The following is a 23,041-nucleotide window of genomic DNA, read 5'->3' on the forward strand; positions in this document are numbered from 1 at the left end:
TTCAAGAGATGACCCAGTGTATTTTGAAAAAAAGAACAGAGATATGATTTTACAGCAGTATTTCAGCAACCTATTCAGAATGGATGGCAAGAAAATATTTGGGATAGAGGTAATTCCCATCAGACTCTTACTATATGACTATGGCTTTGACAGCAAGATTATTATGGAATACTGATAATGGAAGATTGGATACTGAAATTACTGGACTTAACAAGACTATTGAAGATGGAAGATGGAAAATGGAACTAATAGGGATAATAGAACAATGGCTACTGAAATTACTGAACCTAACAGATTCTGATGTGATGGATTAATTGAAATGTTTATTTTGACTATGGTTATGACAATAAGATTATCATAATTAGTAATGAGATGGATTAATCGATATGCTTATCTGGAAAAAAAAATTGATAGATATATTTCTTAAAGAATTGAAACCTCTCTTTGACTTTTTGTGGAAAGAATAAAGTAATGTTTATGAGATTTGATGATTAAGTAAGATAACTACTGGAGGAAAGTGATTTTATAATATGACTTAAGAGACAGGATTGTTATATATTATAGACTTATAACTGATTTGATCTTTGACAAATGGGAAGTCAATATTTTACTCTTTATTTTTTATTTTTGTTTTTGTTTTTTTTTCTTTTTTTCTTTTTGTTTAACTATTTTTGATTTTGTTTTTTGTCTTTGAATGTTTTATGATTTTGTCTTGTATGTTTTATGAAAATCTGAATAAAAATTATTGAAAAAAAAAAAAAAGAGAATGTTTTGTGTCTTTCTGAGAAATAAGTAAATTCCTTTGCATTATCATTTATATATCTCCAGGTATCCACCAATTCTAAATTTTCCATCAGTTCAAAGCAAATCTTCGGTAATTTACCCTGTGTCTCTTTGATATTTTTTTCAGAAAGCCTATCAATTTTTGGTGAGATTACTCCATTCCAATCACCCATAACACACCAATGGTCATATGAAAACTCTGACAATTTTTCCATAAGTCCTGTGTAAAACCTTGTTTTATCTTCATTGGGGGCATAGATACCCACTATCAAAATGTTTGTACCCTGTAGAGTAATTTCAACCCCCACAAATCTACCACTATCATCCAGTAATACCAATTTAGGAAGCAATTGTGGGTTAATGTAGAGAACAACTCCATTTTTTTTTTTGGTCCAGCCGAAATAAATTCTTCACCCAAATTTTTACAAATCAAATATTTGGAATCTTTCTTCTTAATATGAGTTTCTTGTAAACAAATTATATCCAATTTTAATTTTTTCAAATAATGAAACACTTTCTTTCTCTTCTGCGCCGTATTGGCTCCATTTATATTCCAAGTTAGATATTTGTAATCCATCTTTAAGCGTGTATTTTAAAATGTGCCTGATGCTCCTTTTAATCCATCATCTTCCTTCCCTTCCTCTGCATATCTTTGTTGACTTTGTTTCCCAGGAATTATATCCATATCTTTGAGTTTATCTTCATCCATGTCTTTTGAAGCTTTTCTCAAGAAGTCCCTTGCTTTTTGAACAGTATTCAATCTATATTTCTGTTGTCTGAATGTAAAGATCACTCCTTCTGGAACATCCCATCTAAATTGAATTTTGCGTTGCTTAAGTTTCTCTGTAAGGAAAGCATATTCTTTTCTCTTACGTAAAAGTCTAATAGGAATTTCTTTCATCACCAGTATTTCCTTACCATCAATTTTAAAGGTATTTTTAAAGTGTTGCTGTAATACCATATCTCTGGTCGTCTTCTTTATAAAATGAACAAGCACATCTCTTGGAATTTTATTCATTGTTGCATATCTGGAATTAATTCTATACACTTTGTCTATTTCAAATTCCATCCGATCTTCATTCAAATCCAGAAATTTTACTAGAGCATTAACAATTTTATCTCTGATGTCTTCACCTGTTTCCTCAGGAATTGCACGGAATCTCAAACAATGTTCTTTATTTCTCATTTCAGTCACAGCCATATAATCCAGGTTTTTTTCTAATTCCAGATTTAATATATCTGTTCTATTCTCCAAGATTTGTACCTTTTCTTTAGTGTTTTTTGCATCCTCCTTTATTTGCCCAATTGTCCCTTTGATCTCATCCACTTGTGTTTTAATATAGTCTTTTATATCTGTCAGTTCAGTTTTCATTTCCTGTTTTATATCATTAATCCCTTCCATTATTTTTTGAAACATATCTGGGGGTATAGCCCCTTCCTGTGGATCAGTAGAACCTCTTCGCTCCTGGGCCTTAGTTGCTTTTCTAGTTGTCATTTTCAAGAGAAGCCTTTAATTTCTGATATTAATCACTGTTTCAAAACCTAAAGGCAGTCTATTTCTTTTTTTTTTCCTCCACCAACAAAAGAGTTAATATTCCAGGCCTGTTATTGAAGTCCAGCCAGCACAGCACAGTTCTTATCTACATCCAAGAATGCAAAACAATTCTGGTTGCCAACACCAAACAATTAGTAACATATACGAGCAGCAGATTCGTCCAAAGAGAAATAGTCCAAAGAGAAAAATAGTCCAAAATATAATAATTACCTCTCATCCGTTTTTAAACTTTAAAACTCCAAATTCAGGCCAGCTTTTTGTCGTAAAAAAAGTATATAAGTTGTTTACATTTTCTTTCTTCCTTAATTATATTTAAAAGAGAAAAAGTATGACTCACCCAGGTTTCTCAGTTGCTGATTCGTAAACAAATCCCTTTTATTGCAGTAATTTAAGCCGAATGATAAGATTTAGACAGAAGTAGGCTCGCTGGTTAAGAACGTTTTTTTTTTAAGAAGAAAAAAGAACGCTTCGCTTTTTTCCAGTACAGCTTGCGTGGAAATCCTGACTCCGTCTTCAGCCGATCGGCATGCCTTCTTATCTCAGGAATTTCCTGATCAATTCCAGCCGCCGACAGCTCAACGAAGTCTTGTGGAAAATCTGATCGGTTCTCCTATACCTTGGAGAACATTTAAACCAGTCCAAGATTCCTCTTGGCTGGCTTTTAACCTGAAAAAAGCTTCCTCTGAGGCAGAGCTCCCTCAGAGACAACCACCAGCCAGCACTACTTCCGGGAAGCCCCATTTTGTTCCTGGCTTACTGATCACGGTCTGTCTTGGCGAAACCTTCCCTGATCCCCGGTTCAGACATAAAATGCTAAGCCAGGAATTTTAATTTGTTTTCTCCTTGTGCTAGCGCAGTGGTGGGGAACCTTTTTGGCCCCATGGGCCAGCTCCTTATCAGGATTGGACTTGTGGGCCAGATTTGACAGGTGGCCGGGGCTGTCCACCTGTCGATCGCATAACATCATTAAGATGTCACATGATTGGCAGGTGGGTTGTCCTGCCAACCTGTCAAAATCCCTTGCAAAGGATTACTAAGCACCTGACAGCCAACTGGCTGACGGGCATTTGGGAACTTGAGCACAAAGGGAGTTGCTAGCCCAATGCTCAGCGCTTTTGATCATTGGGCTGGCAAAGTGCTTCTTCCTCCCCTCCCTTATGGGGGAAAGACAGCTGCATTTTACCAGCTGGAGCCGAAGGGAACACTTTCTCCCCTTTGTTCCCCTGCCCACTGCTGCTGCATTTTACAGGCTTTCTTTGCCTGTGTGTGCCAAATTGGACTTCCTGGTAGGCCAAGATTCTGCTGGTGGAAAGGAGCAAAGAGTGAGATTGGGTTGTTCTTAGTAAACTATTAACAACAGTTGCAGTGATGTGTACTAATGCAGCTAATAGTCAGCGTGCATTACAGAGTACTGTGGTGGTGGAAGATTTGGCTAGATCGAAGGTGCCCTCTAAAGTGCCCATCACCTCCTTCCCAGTAGGACTTTTCCTTTGGAAAGTCTACGTTGTGCTCATGCAAGACGCCTGGTTCTATATTTTACCATTTTAATGTGTACCTTGTTAAAGTACATTAATTAAATGTCTTCATACCTTTTTTTTAAAGGGACAGATGACCTTTCTGATATTGGCACATTTAAGTCTCTTATCCTTTTGTAAGTTTTCTTTTACATTTCAACTTGCAGGTGCAAGACAACTTGCAGGTGCGCGACTTCTTTCAGGTGAGTGTTTGATCTGGACAGGGACTTGAACCTACCCAGGGGACTTTTTGAATTTTGTTCGGGCCATGTTTTTCCTATAAGGTTTCTTTAAATGCCCCCCGTTCAATTAAACTGCCATATTTGAAATCTTATGAAAGACTTGAGATACCTATGAGTAGTTTGCCCTGTCCCACCCTTGTATTTAACAACTTGTCTGGTAGTCATAGGTGACCAGGAATTTCATGTAGGCCAGTGATTTGGAGCACAAAACTTCCCAAAATGGGAAACTTTCTCTTGCTTTATTTTTCTGTGGAAATTTTTCCGTTTCCTAAGTTTAATAACAATGAGCGACTACAAATTGCAAACGTTAGGCCAGCTTGCCAGTTGCAAAGGTTTTAGCTTTGTTTACTATAGAAAAATAAAAGGAACATTAAGGCAGAGCTAGCCAGTTCCAGATGTTGTTGGACTCAAACTCCCATAGTCCTTGACCATTAAGAACATAAGAGCCTGCTGGATCAGGCCAGTGGCCCATCTAGTCTGGCATCCTGCTCTTCCAGTGGCCGAACAGATGCTTGTGGGAAGCCCACAAGCAGGACCCAAGTACAACAGCACTCTCCCCGCTTGTGCTCTCCAGCAGGTGGTCTTCAGAGGCACCTCGCTTCCAGCCATAGAGGTAGAACTTATCCTTATCCTCCATGTTTTTGTCTAATCCTCTTTTTAAAGCCCATCCAAGTGGCCATAGAACATAGGCATGTAGGAAGCTGCCTTATACAGAGTGATACCATTGGTCCATCTAGCTCAGTATTGCCTGGCAGTGTCTCTCAAGGGTTTCAGGCAAGGTTTTTCCCCAGCCCTACCTGGAGATGCCAGGGATTGAACCTGGGACTTCTGCATGCAAAGCAGGTGCTCTGCCTTTGAGTTATGACTCTTATGGGCGTTGGACCCCAGCAACACCTGGAGGGCAGAACATTGGCCACCCCTGTTCTAGGGCATCAGAAAATGTACCCTAACTTGCATAGGAAACTGTTTCCAGTTCATCCCCCCCCCCCGTATAACCCACGTTACTGATTCAGGTGAGTGAATAGGCTGACAAAGAAGGGATGGATCACTCTGTCTGTCCTCCTGCCAGCCTGCTTGGTTTTGTGCTAGCTGTAGGAGGAGGAAAGCCCTCTCCTCTGCCACCAGCAAGGAAACGCAAACTAGTTAATGGTTTTGCAGGCTAGTAACTTGCATGCTTATTTGCAAGGCCGTCCTGTACATGGACTCATGGTTTCCTGTTTTTTTAATGTCTAATGTATTCTGCATGCTACGCTGGATTTGTGAGGCATGGGATGCAAGCGGTTTATAAAATTAGGAGTGGAATGGAGAAAGTGAGCGGTTATTTCTTTCTCTTGTAACACTAGAATGCAGGAACCGCCAACAAAATAGATTGGCAATAGATTCAGGACAAGGGGTGGTATTCACTGCTAGCCTTACTCAGAGTTGACCCATTGAAATTAATAGAAGTGACTAACTCAGGTTCATTAATTTCATTGGGTTTACTGTGAGTAGGACTTAGTTGAATACAACCCAAAATATTTTGTGCAGTGTGTAATTGGCTTATGGCAGGCGTGGGGAATCTTAGGTCCTCTGGATGTTGCTGAACAACAACTCCCATCATCCCTGGCCACTGGCCATGCTTGCTGGGTGGAGGGCCCAGGGTTTCCCACTCCTGGCTTATAGAATGCCAGACCTAGAATAGGGCTCTGAGCACATTAGTCACCTACCCCAAAGCGTTCCCATTGGCCACGCTGAAAGAGGAACGGGTTGATCGGTTGGTCTGCCGATCAGTTGTGAAATCTCCTTGAAGCAAATTAAAAAAAAATACACTCAAGCTGATCCCATCAGGTCTTTACATGGAACAGGGGTGGGGTTTGACTAGAGTCGTGTGCCCCTCTTTTCGGAAGAGAGGGATGGAGATGCACTGGAACTGGCAGAACAGTAATCATCCCTGAACTTTGGGCATGCTTGCTGGGGCTGATGGGAGCTGTTCTTCAGCAACAACGTGAGGGCCAGAGGTTCCCCACATCTGCTCTAAAGGGTTCTTCAAACTTCAGGAGTGACAGTTGAGGTGCAGGAATGAGGGGATTTTGTGAGAAGCCCTCCCCGATCGTTCTGTAGGCCTCACATTGTTCTTTGCTTCCGACACTTTTAATTTCCTTGCTTCATATATTTTTCAGCAATTCTTTAAAAAAATCCTTGAAGGCCTTGATGTATTTTATTAAATTTTGTGCACCCCCCCCCCGAAGAACTCTTTGTATGTAATTCTGTTGCTTTGGTTTGGGGGCAAAAAAAAGTTGGGAGAATTCAAGAATCTTTCTCAGACTTTGGCCCTCAAGTCCATAACATGCACAATATAGGCTTGACATTTGGCTTGACACGACTTGCTAGAATGTCGAGATGTCTTTCATAAAAACCTGCTGACGTGAGGACTGCTGAAAATCTGCATGCCTCAGGCTCATCCCATCAATTGCGACACGGAAGCTGTTGGAAATACAGGCCAACAAAGTCAGAAGCTGACTTGATGGTTATGTTAACTCCCTCAAACTTGTCCAGTAGTGTTAACTCACTATAGTTGCTCAATAGTCATGTTATTAGCAGGGCTGTGGAGTCGGTACGCCAAGCCTTCGACTCTGACTCCAACTCCTCTATTTTTCTACTCTCCGACTCCATCCAAAATTGCTTCCGACTCCACAGCCCTGGAAGACGCTGTAAATGTCTTTTTAAATTAGAAGCTCTCGTAGGAGCATTTTTATCTCTGCCTGAATATGCGCTGATCTTGGCATCACAGCATTTGTCATCATTTGGGTCCTGTGTCATACACTGACACACACAGTGTTTTCCATCCTGAGTTATGGTGAAATGCTCAAATACAGCTGACTTCATGGGAAGCTTCTTTGACATTTTGAATTTATATTTTAAAAAATTTGTCAATCAAAATTTATTTTGAAGCCGGAGTCGGTACATTTCTATCGACTCCGACTCCACCCAAAATTGCTTCTGACTCCACAACTCCGACTCCACAGCCCTGGTTACTAGGTTTGGGAAGTTTTCCCTCTATAAGGAATTGTGTGGAAATTTTGGAATGGAACAGCTAATGCATTTACTCTTAACTATCCCTGTTTACCAGATGAAAGTGCATGAACAAGAATACTAGGGAACATTGGGTTGTATTCAGTGTTAGTCTTACTCAGAGTAGACCCACCAAAGCTGAAGGGCATAATTTACTCCAATCTGTTAATTTCAGTGGGTTTACTCTGAGTAGAATATAGTTGGATGAAACTATCGGTGCATAGCCTGCCCTTTCTCACATTGCAGCTGCTAAAGCAGGGATAGGCAATGTTGTGCCCTCCAGATGTTGGCTGGACTACAGCTCCCATCGTCCCTGACATTGGCCATGCTGGAGTCCAGCAACATCTGGAGGGCACCATTTTGTGTACCCCTATGCGAAGGCATATTTTGAACTATGTTAATGCCCTATCGGAGGAGAGCCATATTTTAGCATAAGAACATGTACTCTCTTGGCTTATAAATCAGCGGAATACATTCCAGGGTAAATGAGTGATAATGTAAAGCAAGTGTGGTAGAGCATTGGCAGTGTATAGTAGTTGGGGAGGGAGACCCGAGAGTCCTCTTAGGCATGACGATTGTGGTGCTATAAGCATGCCCCTATTTTCATCTGTGAAAAGTTGCAGCGCAAGGTGACAACACCTGGCTCCTTTTAATCTCACGCTGGTCCTGCAGTGGCTACATTGCAGTGTGTATTTTTGATCGCAGGCAGTAGAGAATTGGGAGGTGGCGAGCAGACTGAAAGCAGAAATATGTAAAGCTGAAATAAACAGTGGTCAAGAGGTTGGGATCCAGGATTGCTTCAGGGGTGACAGCTTTGGTCTGTTTTGTCTATTGGAATACAGGGCCCTGGGCTGATCCTAGATGACAAGCTGTGGCTGGGAAGTTTGTTTTCACCATTTGGGTGTAAAGGCAGTCATTGTTTTTCACAGATGGGATTCACTGGGTGATTTTCCAGGTGCTAAGAGATGTTAAGCAATACCACATGCATTTTCATCTGAAATACTTTGGGATCTGCCCTGAACTGTGAGACAGGGCATGTGAAAACATAAACACAACATAGTCTTTGCCCTGCAGACCTCTTGCATGTAGTCCTCTTAGTGGCCCACTTTCGTTCAGTCTTCTTCAGCCTTGGGCCTGCAGGTCTTGTTGGACTACAACTTCTACTGTATCTGACTATTGGCTGAGCTGGCTGGGGATGATGGGAGTTGGATTCCAACATCTGGGGACCCAAGCTTTGTGAACACTGCTCTGGTTTAGATAATGTGGGCAGGTGACTTGGGAGTGTTTGTATTTTAGGACCGTATGAGCTTCAGGGGCTTGGCGAAGGCTGTCTCCAAGCTGCATAGTTCACCACCTTAGGGAAGGTCTCAGAGTTCAGATCCCCACTCGGCCATGAAGCTCACTGGGTGACTGTGGGCCAGTTGCTGTCTCTCAGCCTAATCTACCTCACAAGATTATTGTGAGGATAAGGTTGGTAGGGGGAGAACCATGTTTGTACGCCACCTTGAGCTCTTTGGAGGAAAGGTGGGATATAAATGTAATCAGGTTATTTATTTATTTTAGAAAGATCTGTCCTTCCAAGAGTTTGCCCTTTGGGGATATGAATATGTACAGAGCCATGGCCCATTAAACTCAGTGGGACTTAGCTCACGAGTTCTGAATATATATGCGCATATATCTTCAGTCTTTGCCAACCTTGGTGCCTGTAGACGTTTTGTATTGCAACTTGCGTCGGCCCAAGCCAGCATGATGTGCAGCTGGCGCTAAAGGGTGTTGCTGTGGAAGCCACCAGGTTGGGGAAGGCTGAACTATAGGATCAGTCTACACGTTTAACATACGTTGGGCTACTAAAGACTTCTTGGAGGCAAACAGCTTTCACACTGTGCATGCTTGTAATGTATGAATGTGCTTGTGCAATAAGGATTAAGAACTGGGTGTTGCCTTGTAGCCTATCAGCGTTTCATCTCATCACTTGCATTGTCTGATACTTAACGAAGGACTGCAGTTGTGATTGGCTTGACGTTAAGGCTGCTTTTAAAAGCAACAGTAATGCTTAGTTGCTTCTGTGCTACACTCCCAAACCAATTGCTGCTGTGATGTATACAAGGCATTAATTGTAGGTTGGTAGGTGAGTCATATGTTCTTTATTTGTAAAAAGGGAGATTGAATAATATTATATGTCCAGATCTGAGACGTGGCAGCCCTAAAACAGTACCAGCTAATCCTAATCCTGTGAGCTAGTTTATTGGTCTGAAGCCCTGGGATGACAAAATGATTCATAGCCCAACACTGGCACAGCATTTTATGGGTTGATTTGATGTTGCAACAAGTCTAAGATTTTCACTTCACATTTTCTATTTGGACATTGATTCCATGTATAGAATACATGCATGCACCTCCTGATGAGTAAATGCAGTAAAATCAGGTTGAAAATGGCACATATCAAGCTGTTGATAACCCATCTACTCTGACAGTGGCTTTCCATGGTCTCAGGTGTGGAAGTGGACTGCCTTCAAGTTGACCCCAGTTTATGGCGACCCTATGAATAGGGTTGTCATGGCTAGCGGTATTCAGAGGTGGTTTCCCATTGCCTTCCTCTGAGGCTGAGAGGCAGTGACTGGCCCAAGGTCACCCTGTGAGCTTCAGGGCTGTGCGGGGATTCAAACCCTCCTCTCTCAGGCACTTGTTCCATTCATGCAAGGATTGACACATATATTTATATTTTAAAAAATGTCAAAACACCTTGACAGGATGAAATGCAACACATAAAAGCAATCAGTAGTGTTCACCTTTCCTCCTCATGAGCTGAACCTAATCTCAGAGTTTGGCATTCTACCTTTCCTTTGCTTCTGGATTTGAATAGTTTTTAGCTTTGCCTTTTAGCTTTGTGTTTCTGTCATGGGATGTGATAATTTTGGGGGACACACCCCTCGATATGAGTCAAAGCTGTTCTAGCCGTGCTGTAACTTTTGTTGTCATCCACAGCAGTCTAGCAGGTCTGAGTTCTTAGCTGTTTTTGTGACCTCAATGCTTACTCTGAGCAGGAGGTGTGTCTGGCAAGAGAGTTTTAATTTCCTTCCTCTGGCTCAAGCTGCTTTCATGAAGAGAGCATTTTACGCTATCATGAAACTTACTTGTCTTATTACATATTTTATTTTAGTGTCTTTTAGTTCCCTTTTGGCATGTGATCTTCTAAGTCAACTCTTAACTTGAAAGGAAAGTGCAGTTATGCAAGAGCGAGAATAATTTCAGCATAAAAATATTTTTTAGTTCTCCTTTGCCTGATAAAACTATGGTGAAAAGCCAAACTGCTTAAGTTTAAACAGCTCCATGCTGTCAGAATAAATCTCCGTTTGATGGATTCCACTTTAGGCACCAAAGTGTTGGTAGATTATTGCTGCAAGCCTTAACTAATTGGAACTGTAGAAGGACCTTTGGTACCGCACAGTGAAGGTGACCTTGTCAAGGTTAATGACTGTCAACTGAATGGTCACAAAACTCTGTCTACTACAGATCCCCTTTATCTGCAGTCCTGGCCAGCTGGATATTGACAGCTTTGTTGTAAAACAATAACAGGCTTCTATATTCATGTCTTGATATTTCAACATAAAGTTGCAGCGTTTTTCATTTCGTGAAAGGTAGCGTTTTGTATTTTGATGAAGCCGTTCTACTGGCTTTTGTCTCACGTTAGACTTGCAGCAACTGGTAAAGAGACGTTTTGCAATTGCTAATATAGGAAAGACTGTTGATACTGATAATGTCTGAATCAGGAGAGGCTCTGCAAGCTCTGGACCAGCATCTCATTGCAGTGATTGACTGGTGAGGGCCAATAAACTGAAGATGGAGGCTCTGTGGGTATGTGGTTTCTGTGTCCGTGTTCTGGATGGAATTGTGTTCCCTCTAACGGAGCAGCTACCTTAGATATCTTTGTCATTAGATGCCCAGGTGGCCTTGGTGGTTAGGATTGCCTGTTACCAGCATTGTCTGGTTTGCCAGCTATGGTTCTATGTGGATCGGGATTACTTGGCAATTGTAGTCCATGCATTGGTAACCTTGAGACTGGATTACTGCAGTGCGTTCTAGGTGGGGCTGCCCTTGGGCCTGGTCCAGAAGTTCCAGGTGGTGCAGGATGCTGTGGCTAGACTTCTAATGGGGGATGGGGCAGTTGGCCAACAGCATGCGAGACCTCTGTTAAAACATCTGCACCGGCTGCCCATATATTGCTGAACCAGGTTCAAGGTTCATGTGTTGATATACAAAGCCCTAAATAACTTAGATCCAGGATACCTTCAGGACCGCCTGAGCCCTTATATCCCAGTCCAATAACTGAGATCATCTGGAAGAACTCAGTTGTCCCTCATGTTACAGAAACCTGTTTAATTTTTTTTTGACTAGCCAGTCATTTTAATGAGTGTTTTATATTGCTTTTAAATGTTTTTACATTGCTGTCCACTGCCCTGATGTTTTGTGAGGGCAGGATATAAATACTTTTATAAAAAAAAATACTAAGGACAGTTTATTCAACTTTGTTTAGAAGTTTATTTAGAAAGTTTATTCAACTTTATTTAGAAGAGGCTCATTAGGTTCTAAAGGTATTCATAAGTGAAATATTTCATTCTGTAGTTTGCATTCAGAAATGGGTTTTGGCAGGTGGATCTGCTGTACAAGGTGTGCAGAGACCTGGTGTACGTGTGGGAGAGATGGCATTCAGCAACACACAACCTACCTTGTAGAGATCCTGATGTGCCCCAAGATTGTGCAGGTTTTTAAAAACTTGCTCCCATAGCTTTCTGACATGTGGCTATGTCCACTTATCGTTGGATCAATTCATAGAAAGTTTCCTTTGCATCTAGCTCAGTGTTGTCTACACCGACTGGCAGCAGCTCCCCAGGGTTTTAGGCGGAGGACATTTCCCAGCTTCACCTGGAGATGCCAGGGACTGAACCTGGGACCTTCTGCATACAAAGCAAATATGAGCTATGGCTTTCCTAGACAAACCGCTAGGCTTGAGGCAGAATTGTAAGCAAGATCACTCCCTGGATTACTGCTAATATTTTATCTGTAGGGCTCTTTAGTAGGTCTGACCTGTGTTGCTGTGTTTACATTGCCTTAGTTTAGTTCTGAGAGCCAGTGTGGTGTAGTAGTTAAGGTGTTGGGAGTGGTTAAGGTGTTACGACCTGGGAGACCTGGGTTCGAATCCCCACACAGCCACGAAGTGCACTGGGTGACCTTGGGCCAGTCACTGCCTCTCAGCCTCATGAAAACCCTATTCATAGGGTCGCTGTAAGTTGGGATCGACTTGAAGGCAGTGCATTTACATTTAGTTTAGTTCTGCATATTTAGTTTAGAATTAACCTTTTGTCCCCTTCCATCTTGCCTGGAAAATCTGTGCTATAAAAATTGGCAAGCCTTGCGATCTCCTCCCCACGCCCGCAAAAAGTGAAGGCTGTGTCTCTGGATACTGTCTCCTTAGGAAGCACTTGCAAAATGCATAATGTGAACACAAGTTTACAGTCGCACAGGTAAAGTCACTTTTGTGGGCTGTGATTCCAAGAGTATTTTATATACAGTATTTATCCTTCATTGAATACTTGCTCCCCCTCTATACCTCACACAAAGAGGGTCTCGCTCTGTGGCTGTTGAGCAGTTTAACACCTTTCACCCCCCTCTCCAGCCCAACCAGGCTCTCACCTTGAGTGGTAGGAATTGCTGCCAGTGAGCATTCACAGCAAGAGCCTCCCACCCCTTGTCCATAGTGGCAACAGAGCAAACAACAAACACCAAAGAAAAGGAAGGTGCCATCGTCATCATCTTTATAATTTACCCGCCCTTTATCCTAAGGTCCCAGAGCAGGTTACAACAATATAAAATGCATCATTAGAAACAATCATGAAAACAGGGTAGGCCCCTAAAAATATACATCTTGGGTGTCAAAGGCCGGGTAAAGTGGTACATCGTCAGCATTCGCAAAACCTGTACAGTGAAGTTGGCAGATCCACCTTTACGGTGAGGGAATCCCACAACTTAGGGGCTGCCAGAAAGCATGCCATCTCTTGGGCCACCCATCTGAGCTTCTGAGGATGGCAGAATTATCAAGTGTCTGTAGGGAATAAACAGAATTTTTCTCCCGTTCCCTGTCCTAAGGAAACTCTCAGGTCTCAAGGTCAGCAGGATTCCTCCTTACCAGCCGGTACAGACAGCATGCAGCATCATTGGATGGAAGAAATAAGTGGGACTTTGTTCCAAGTAAAACCTTCCCTCATGGCTCTGTAGCTTATGCCGGTGACGATTCCTTAGCTACAGTTAAAGAGGAGGACTGGGTTTGCAGGGAATGCTAAGCTCTGGTTAATGTTAACTAAGGTTTATAAACCAACTACAAACCTTGGTTAATGGCAAGCTTTGATCATAATTAATAAACCATAGTTACTCTGTTGGGCTGGGTGACACTAAGCCAAGGTTTAAGAAGCTGTAGCTTAATAAACCATGATTTAGCATTATGTGCAAACCAGGCCATTGTGTGAATTAGTGCTAGGTCTCCAGAGTAATGATTTCATTGGAGCTATGCCTGTTTTTCAGGTGTGTTTTTTTCCCCTTCACCTGATAACGTTTTCTTCTGATTGTGTCTTGACTATTATTTTCATCCTGGCAGCCTTATAAACAATGATAAGGCGTTAAACTTTTTTGTATTCGTTACAGTGGTATAGTAATTTCAAGTTTCCATGTAGATCTGTTTTGGATACTTTGGTATGAAATCTTCAGCAGCTGCCCCCTTGTGTTTTGCAGAACTGCGCTGCATCCCAGGGCAATTTGCTTGCCGCAGTGGTTCCATCCAGTGCATCCCATTGAACTGGCAGTGTGATGGCTGGCCCACCTGTGAGGATGAGAGCGATGAAGTTGACTGCCCAAGTAAGTGCACCTAAAATGACTTGTATGTGCCACTCAAGCAGGAAAATTTTGCAATACCTAATAAGGGTGGTAATAGAAAGTAGCCTAGTTCACAGAGGTAAAGTTCACGTTTGATTCTCTCCCCTGTTTGCTTTTGGCCCCATCCACCACTGGCATGTGGCCTTTGGAGGGTTGCTCAAAAGCCTGAAAAAGGTTCCCTGCTCCTCTTTTACTTGAGTAGATCACTGCTCTTTTCTGGGCTTTCTGTCCAGTTGGTCTGTATGCTTCTTCTGAACAATCCTGATTCTTAGCTGAATTTTGGACTCTACGCTTTTGAGATTTCATGTAAAAACACCTATAGATGAGTCACATTTAATAGCAAGTTTGAAGTCTCTAATGTGTGCAGCTGCATCATTATTTCTTAAAACTGGCTCCCACTGAAGCTGGAAATCCAGAACGTCGAGTGATCCCTTGGCAGGGAGAGAATATGCAGTGTAGAATATGTGGTGTAATCAAAGTGTCTGGTAGGCTTACATAAGAGACTTTTTTTGCCATTTGTGTACGGTTGCCAGCTATTTTCCTGTGTTCGTCATTTGTGTTCAGTGCAGATGGAGAACTCTGACTGCGAAAAGAGAAATAATTGAGAGTTAAAGTAAAGGTAAAGGTGTCCCTGCACTTGTAGTGCAAGTCGTTTCCGACTCTTAGGGTGACGTCTTGCGACGTTTACTTGACAGACTGTATATATGGGGTGGGATTGCCAGTTCCTTCCCCGGCCTTTCTTTACCCCCCCGCATATGCCGGGGGAACAAAGTAAACCAGAACTATCACTAGAAGCTAAAATGATGAAACTGAGGTTATCGTACTTTATGTAATGAGAAGACAGGATTCACTAGAAAAGACAATAATGCTGGGAAAAACAGAAGGGAGTAGGGAAAAAAAGGCCAAACAAGAGATGGATTGATTCCATAAAGGAAGCCACAGACCTGAACTTACAAGATCTGAACAGTATTTGATTTGGATTCCTGTGTTGAGCAGGGGGTTGGACTTGATGGCCTTATAGGCCCCTTCCAACTCTACTATTCTATGCACAGGGTGGTTCACAACAGATGCTATTGGAGGTCGCTGATTCATAGGGTTGCCGTAAGTCGTAATCGACCAGAAGGCACGTAGCAACAACAGTACGCCTAAATAAGTGAATCTGAGCACAGTCAGCTAGGAACAGGGAGCTTCTGTATACACGGCAGGAGGAAGCCAGCTTGCATTGGGTGGGATATATAAAGAGAGGCGGAGAGTATGGGGAGACAATGCTAGCCGTGATGTCTGTGTTCCACTTCCACTGTGGGAGGCAGCGTGCCACTGAATGCCGGTTGCTGCAAACCACAGGAGGGGAGAGCACCCTTGCGCTCAGGTCCTGCGTTTGGGCATCCCACAGGCTTCTGGTGGGTCATTGTGAGAACAGGACACTGGACTCGATGGGCTGTTGGCCTGATCCAGCAGGCCTCTTCTTAGGTTCTTAATTAGAGGAGGGCAGGAGACGTATCAAAGTAAACCACTCTGTCGTGTATTCAGAAAGCTAAATTCTGATATTTGGTTTCTTGGAGCTGAACAACAGCACAGAAAATGATAAACATGCATGTAGGAAATACCGATCCAATGCACAGGTGTTTGCATGTTTTCCTGTGAGACAAATAACAGCTTTATGTCAGTAAGTTTAGATCAGGGATAGAGAACCACAGACATGGGAGCCACAAGTAGCCCTTCAGGCCTCTCCATCTGGCTTTTGGGGCCTCTCTCCCAGCCATATCATCCTTGAGTGTTTTTGCCTGGTTGGAAACATGCCCTTGAACTCTGATAATGCATCTAGCTTGCCCGGATGGGGATTGGAAAGGGTTGTGTGATTGTATGTGGAAACTAGCCTGCTGTACAAAGGCAAAATGCACATTCATTGCTCCATTCATTTTTGACTATTGCCCCGCCTGCTATTGTCATAAGGATTAGAAGCAGATGCAGCCCGTGAGCTGAAAGGAGTTCCCCACCTCTCATTTAGATCATGGAAACAATGTGGGAGGTAGGGGTAGGCCTGTTTCTCTCCCCCCCCCCCCGCTGCTGTTCAAACAAGGTTTAAGTTGCCCTGTCTTCACAGTGGCTTTTAATTAAAAATAGAAATGTCAGATTTGATTGCTAGCCTCTCACTTTCAGTGTAGTGTAGCCCAGGAGGTGCATCTCGGTATTGCTTTGGGGATCTTTCTTAGAAAGAAAAGGCCTAGCAGTAATGAGGAATGGAAACATTAGTTTTGAACTTCTAATTTTAAGGGTCAACCATGTTCTGAAGAGTAATACTGCTGTGCATTTTTTACAATCTCTGCTTTCTAGTGTCGCAAATCTCAGGGTGCGAGGTAGGACCCCTGAGGAAAGGGACAGAGTGGATTTTCTAGGAAAGGAAGTGCTCCTTTTTGTAGGGTTGGGATGCCTGTTGATTGATCTTGTTATTATCATAGTCAAATACAGCATGAAGCCAAGGATGCCCTTGTGTAGGTGCCAACCTATTTATTTCATTTCATACATTTCTATTCTACTTAATAGTCAAGGCAGTCTCTACCATTCTGAATTTGATTCAGGAAGTGCTAGGAATATAGGAAACTAGCTTATATTTAGTCAGTATTGTCTGCACTGAATAGCAGCATCTCTTCTATGTTTCAGGCAGGAAGTTTACCACTCACAGAGAGTTACAATTCCCAGCGCTGTTAAACTACAGCTCCCAGGATTCTTTGGGGGAAGCCATGCCTCTTAAAATGGTATAAGAGTGCTTTAAATGTTCTTTTTGGGGGCAGCCGGACCAGAACCTGAGCCCTTTATTGCTATACAGCACAAACAGATAAGGTTTTAGGAGAGTGGGAAGGGGGGAAAGGTGGCATTTTTCATCTTCTTTGCCCCCCTTTCCGCTGCAAGACCTAAAAGAGCACTGGAGTAAACGGCAGACATTTTTCGCAGACTTCGCTTTACTCTACATATCAAGTCACAACAAGATCAGTTTGTCTACTTAAAGGTGTTGCAGCTTGCAACTTCATCTCAAATACTGGCTGCATGTGCACTTGTTGGAATAAAACCTTGAACATCTATACTGTTAAAACTGAACATGCTGAAAGTTGTTTTATGTTTTAATGACTTAGCCAGTTATGCAGAATCCGTTTCGCGTTAAAGGGGCTTATTGAGTTTTGTTCTGATGTCACATATTGCGTTGTTTGGTTATAGGTGAAGGAGGCGGGAAACGAGGGACTGATTTGTTTTCCCTTTTGGCTTCAAAACTTTTGGAAATTTTCCATCTCTACATCACAGCTGTCCATACTGTCAGTCGGGCGGGCGATTTGTTTTGGGGGAAACACGGATACTTTGGCTGTCGCTCCAGGAAGCCAATCCTATGAGGATTGCATGAACGTAAAAAGAGCCCTGCAGGATCAGGCCGAAGACCATCTTGTCCAGCATCTTGTTCTCAAAGTGGCCATCCAGATGCCCAAGGGAAGCCCACAAGCAGGACATGAGTGCCACAGGGCTCTTTCCTTGCAATTCCCGGCAACTGATATTTGGAGGCATACAACCTCTGACAGTGGAGATACAACATCACCATAGTGGCTAGCGATCTTACGGACAGTGGTGGTCTTGCATCTGTTACTGTCAGGTGTGCAGTGCAAGGGCTGAAAGTCCTAACATCTCTGTACTGCACGGAACAGAAGTATCAAAACAGAAATATCAAAAAATTAGGGGGATCCTAAATGTGGATTTATGGGAGCCCTTTTGTCTTCCACTGCACACGAGGGAGCTTAATCCACATGACACATTTGGAATAGGCTGAATAGTTAAAGGGCTCTGGGAACCTGTTCATTTTTCCCCCAATCGGTGCCAAGTCCTGCTGTATATTACTACCCCCATCTCTCCTCTCTACACAAACGTTATTTTTGGCAACCAAATTCAAGCCCTGACACTCAAAACACTTCCTTTTTCTTAACATCTCCCACTCTGCTCCCACCCCGAATAACTAGGAGTATCTCTGGCCCAGTAGTTTTGTATCTTTGATCTTTTTGCTCAAAAAGGGGATGAAGTCTCTGGCTGCCGCTAACTAGCCTGCATGTTTGATATTACTGGGAGGATTTACACAGCATGCGCTTGCAGCTCCGTTTCCCACCCCTAGGTCTTAGTTACATGAAATAATGTTCTGCTGTTTTCTTAAAAAATTGGCAGATTTTGCCAGTTCAAATAGCAATAGCATCTGCGTTCTAATACCTAGAGGTCGTGTATTATAGCTAAGGCTGTTTAAATCTCTTGTCCTATTTTAAACACAGCAATTGGTGATTCTCCTCCTCTCCTCCCCCCACACCCCTAGGTTTACTTGGCAGTGATGGTTCACCTGGCAACACTTTAAAACTGCCTCTTTAAGATCTGGTTGGCACTGAGCACTCCTGGGCAAGGCATCTTTCCCCCAAACTCTGAAGCTCATCCAACCTAGCTGGCTCTCTGGCTTGTCGATTACAAAGAGGGGAAGACAGTCTCATTTACTCAAAACCTCCTTCCTTGCCACATGGGTTCCCGAACATCTCTCTCCGAGACTGCTTAAAGTGAGGGAAAGAAGACCTAAAAGGCATTAGATTGAGGTGCCACTACAGAGGTGCCAATATTGTAATGCTGTTAGACAAATCTATGGTGCCGTTGGAATACTGTGTGTAATTCTGGTTGCCTCACCTCAAAAAGGATATTGTGGAGTTGGGAAAAGGTCAGAAAAGGGCAACCAAAATGTTCAAGAGGGTGGAGAGAGTCACCTATGAGGAAAGCTTGCAGCATTTGGGGCTTTTTTGTTTAGAGAAAAGGCGAGTCAAGTGACATGATAGAAGTGTATAAAATTATGCATGGAATGGAGAAAGTGGATAGAGAAAAGTTTGTCTCTCACACACATTTAAATACTAGATCTCCTGGACATCCAGTGAAGCTGAATGTTGGAAGATTCAGGACAGACCAAAGAAAGATAAAGCACATAGTTAATCTGTGGAATTTGCTGTCATAAGATGTAGTGAGGGCCACCAATTTGGATGGCTTTAAAAGAAGATTAGACAAATAGATGGAGGATAAGGCTATCAGTGGCTGCTAACTATGAAAACCGCTCTTGCACTCAGGTCCTGCTTGCGGGCTTCCCATTGGGGCATCTAATTGGCCCCTATGAGAACAGGCTGCTGTATGAGATGGGCCACTGGCCTGACCCAGCAGGGCTGTTCTTATGAAAGCCTTCTCCCTGCTGGCCATTCACCTTGTTTCAGAAGGCGGGGCACTTTTTGCTGGGCCTTCGGTGAAGTTCTTAAGTAGTTGTCGATCTCTCCGTTTAACTTTTCCTCACTCCGAGGCCATGTTTTCTTTAGGGCGATGAGTTATTTTTCACTTTACTGCCAGTCTTAGGTGCCCCTTCATGACCCGTTCTTTTTTGCTGTTAGGCATTTTTCTGACAGCCCTGTTATCAATTTATTTTCCACTGGAGGTTACAAAGGGGCAAGGCAGCTGACTTGGCACCAAATGAATGTGCGTGCGTGTGTGTGTGTGTGTGTGTGTGTAGAGCTGATTTTGTCATCCCCACAAGAGGTCAAAGAGCTTTTGACTTCTGCTGACTGTTCCATGAACTCCTCAAAATGACATTCCTGTTTCCCCCTCTCTCGGTCAGAGACCTTTCAGAGGAGAATGACAGAGGTTGTAATTTCACAACGTGTATGTAAACAGTTGTGCACGGCCAGGTCGTAACCACCTGCTTCTTCATGTTTTCCATTTCTTTGGGGACACATTTGAAAATTGAATTTGCAATCCTGGGGGTTTTTTGCATTGAAAGAAAGGCTGCTTATGCACAGTATATGAGAAAGAGGCAGCCACTGCACTGGTGTAATCTGTGTAAAGCTGCATTGAGCACCCTGGCAGCTGCATTTTGCACTAGCTGCAGCTTCTGAAGCAGGCACAAGGATAGCCCCACATATAGCGTATTACAGTAGTCTAATCATGAGGTTATCAATGTACAGACCACCGTGGCAAGGCGTTTGGGCCACAGGATCCCCACACTTGCTCTAACGCTCCTTCCACTTTCTTTTGGATGGTAATACACACTGGTCTGTTACCTGTAGCTTCAGAATCTTTATTTGTGTGTGCTCGCTTTGAGTAGCCTTTGCCAGTTTGAACGTTGGGAAGGATTTATGATGATACTTTTCTTTTAACTGGATTGAATAAAGAAACGACGCTGTCTCTAAGAACAGAATGTGTCTCACTTTAGATTTTACCGGGGACCAGCGAACGTACTACGGGAAGGAGAATGTGGATTCCAGGCACAATCGTGGAAGAGGAGGGGACATGACCCGCTTTCACACGGTCAACGTGGCACAGCCAGTCCGGTTTAGCAGTAAGTTGCAGACTTGGAAGCAGGACCCAAATCCCTGAAGTTGCCAGCTGACAACTGCAGGACTTGGCACATGCTTCTTAAAAGTACTTCAGTGTGCAAAGCATCTTAAATGAAATCTCCAAAAGGAGCAGATTCCTTAACTTCTCAGGGCAACGTAGGCTGCAATCCAATACATGTCTACTCAGAAGTAAGTTCCGTTGGGACTTACTCCCAGGTAAGTGTGTATTGAATTGCAGCCTAAGTCTGTTACTGTTCTTGTAGTCAGATTCTCTTAATATTCAGAATAAATGTGCTGTCCTACAGTATCAAGCGGTTGCGTAGGGTTGGGTCTCCAGTACATACAATGAACACCTGTCCCTCCCTAGCTTTCTGCATCTCTGAAGTGAACACAGGACACCCAAAGCTGAGAGTATCCAGTTGTACCTTAGTCCAGGTGTGTGTGTGTGGGAACCTTTGGCCCCCCCAGATTTGCTGAACGACATCTCCCATCATCCATGGCCGTTAGCTGTGCTTGCTGGGGCTGATGGGAATTGTCGTTCAGTGACATCTGGAGGACCAAAGGTTCCCTGCTCCTGCCTTAGCCCATTTGGAAGAGGCAAGGCTGCATGCAGAAAACACACACTGTGGGTTTGTGTGAGTGTAGGAGCTGCTGTGGCTGATGCTGAAAGATGCCGAGTCAGGGCAAAGGATCTCGATGTTTACAGGACACAGGAAGCCGCCTTACGCTGAGTCAGATCAGTGGGTCCACCTGGCTGATTATTCTCTATGCTGACTGGCCATGGCTCTCTAGGATTTTAGATGGCGGGCTCTCCCAGTCTGCTCTGGAGATGCCGGGGGTTGAACCTGGGACCTTCTGCATGCAAAGCTTGTGCTACGGTGGTACAACTCTTCTTCTGAACACAGGAAGCTGCCTTATATCACGTCAGGCCACTGGTCCCTCTAGCTCAGTATTATTTACGCTGGAGTAGTCAGCGGGTTGCCCTCCAGAGTTTGCTGGACTACACCTCTCCTCAGCCCCCAGCCCGTGTGGCCAGGGATGATGGGAGTTGTAGTCCAACATTATCTGGAGGGCCACAGGTGCCTCACCCTTGGTCTGTCCTCCTTCGGATGGCGGCATGAGGCTCCCGTGACTGGGTGCTCCTCCATACAACCACCACACATAGGACGACATCGGGTTAGGCTGGAACCCTTCAGGTCAGCGGAAGCTGCTTTATACTGAGTCAGACTAATGGTCCATCCAGCCTAGTATTGTCTGCACTGAATGGCAGTGGCCTTCCAGGTTTTCAGGCAGGGAGTCTCTCCCAGCCCTACATGGAGACGTCGGGAACTGAAACTGGCACCTTCGGCATACAATACAGCTGCTCTGCCGCTGAGCTACCCCCCATCTCTGCAGATAAGCTAGGGTTTTTTTTAACGTGCACAGAAATTCTCGTGTTTGGAGAGAATCCTGGCCACCTGAACCTCCAGCTGTCCTTCCAGACGCATAGACTTTCCACTCAGTGGGGACTGGGCCAACGCTAACGTTTCCCAAAACTTGCAAAATGCGCAACGAGTCAGGTGGCGATCCTTACTTGGGGGGAATTGTTTCCCTTCTCTCCTTCATGTTTCCTAGGGAAGTGCCCGTCAGGATGGCATCACTACGAGGGCACTGCCAGTTGCTACCGGGTGTACTTAAGCGGTGAGAACTACTGGGACGCCGTCCAGACCTGTCAGAGGGTGAACGGGTCCCTGGCCACCTTTACCACCGACCAGGAGCTCAAGTTTATCTTGCAGCAAGAGTGGGACTCAGAAGATAAAGCCTTTGGGAGGAAGGACCAGAGTAGGTGAGTGTGCACAGAAACCAAATTTCGCCCTGAAACAAAACCCTATTTTTCATTCGGCAAATGTGTTCTGGTGCCTGCTGACAGTGGGTTTCTTTTTCTCTCCATAATTTCTCTGTATCCTGTTTTTACAGTGGTTTCCCCCCATCTTTCAGCATTCACAGTCATACTTGCATCTTTGACCTGAGTAGTGTCTGCTGCGTACCGTTTAATCATTGACTGTATCAGTCTTAGTGGGCTCAGTCCTGCCCACCCCCATGCTGCATGTTGAAGAAATCTGTCAAAGGGGCTTAGATGGTTTTTAAGTTCCGGGCTGTTGGTGACAGTGAAGCCTTCAGGAGGGATGAAGCGTCTGTGGAGTCCAACAGCCATCAGCCCCAGCCAGCATGACTGTTGTCCAGGGGTGATGGGAGTTCAACAGCAGCTGGAAGGCCACACGTTCCACCTACTGTGGGCCTCTTGGGTCTTCAAAGAGGGTAGGGGTTTTTTGTACCAAATTTAAGAAAATGCATGAAGGCCTTCAATTTTTTTCTAAAAGAAATGCTGAAAAATACACAAAGCAGGGGAATTAAAAGGGTCAGAAGCAAGAACAATGAGAGGCCTTCAGTGCACTCAACAGAATGATCGGGGGGACCCTTCTCACAAAATGCCCTCATCCCTGCACCTCGAGTGTCACTCCTGAAGTTTGGAGAACCCTTTGGAGCAGGCGTGGAGAGGCGTTGGCCCTCCCAATGATGTTGGATTACATCTCCCATCAGCCCCAGTAAGCACGG

At 43.8% G+C, this 23,041-nt stretch overlaps 1 protein-coding gene across 4 annotated transcripts in view; it reads left to right on the forward strand.

The window, feature by feature from the left end:
- Positions 1-23,041, forward strand: part of DGCR2 (DiGeorge syndrome critical region gene 2) — a 65,133-nt gene that overhangs the window by 24,641 nt on the left and 17,451 nt on the right. Inside the window, exons 2-5 of one of the 4 annotated variants that reach the window (XM_061602597.1) lie at positions 4,020-4,055; positions 13,929-14,051; positions 20,323-20,448; positions 22,061-22,271. In XM_061602597.1, the coding sequence (XP_061458581.1) occupies positions 4,020-4,055; positions 13,929-14,051; positions 20,323-20,448; positions 22,061-22,271 (496 nt within the window). Of the gene's footprint in view, positions 1-4,019; positions 4,056-13,928; positions 14,052-20,322; positions 20,449-22,051; positions 22,272-23,041 lie in introns of all 4 variants that reach the window. The other 3 variants (XM_061602595.1, XM_061602599.1, XM_061602598.1) reach the window with 3 other exon arrangements.

The sequence above is a fragment of the Rhineura floridana genome, chromosome 19 (assembly GCF_030035675.1).
Source record: "Rhineura floridana isolate rRhiFlo1 chromosome 19, rRhiFlo1.hap2, whole genome shotgun sequence".
NCBI classification, from domain to species: Eukaryota; Metazoa; Chordata; class Lepidosauria; order Squamata; family Rhineuridae; genus Rhineura; species Rhineura floridana.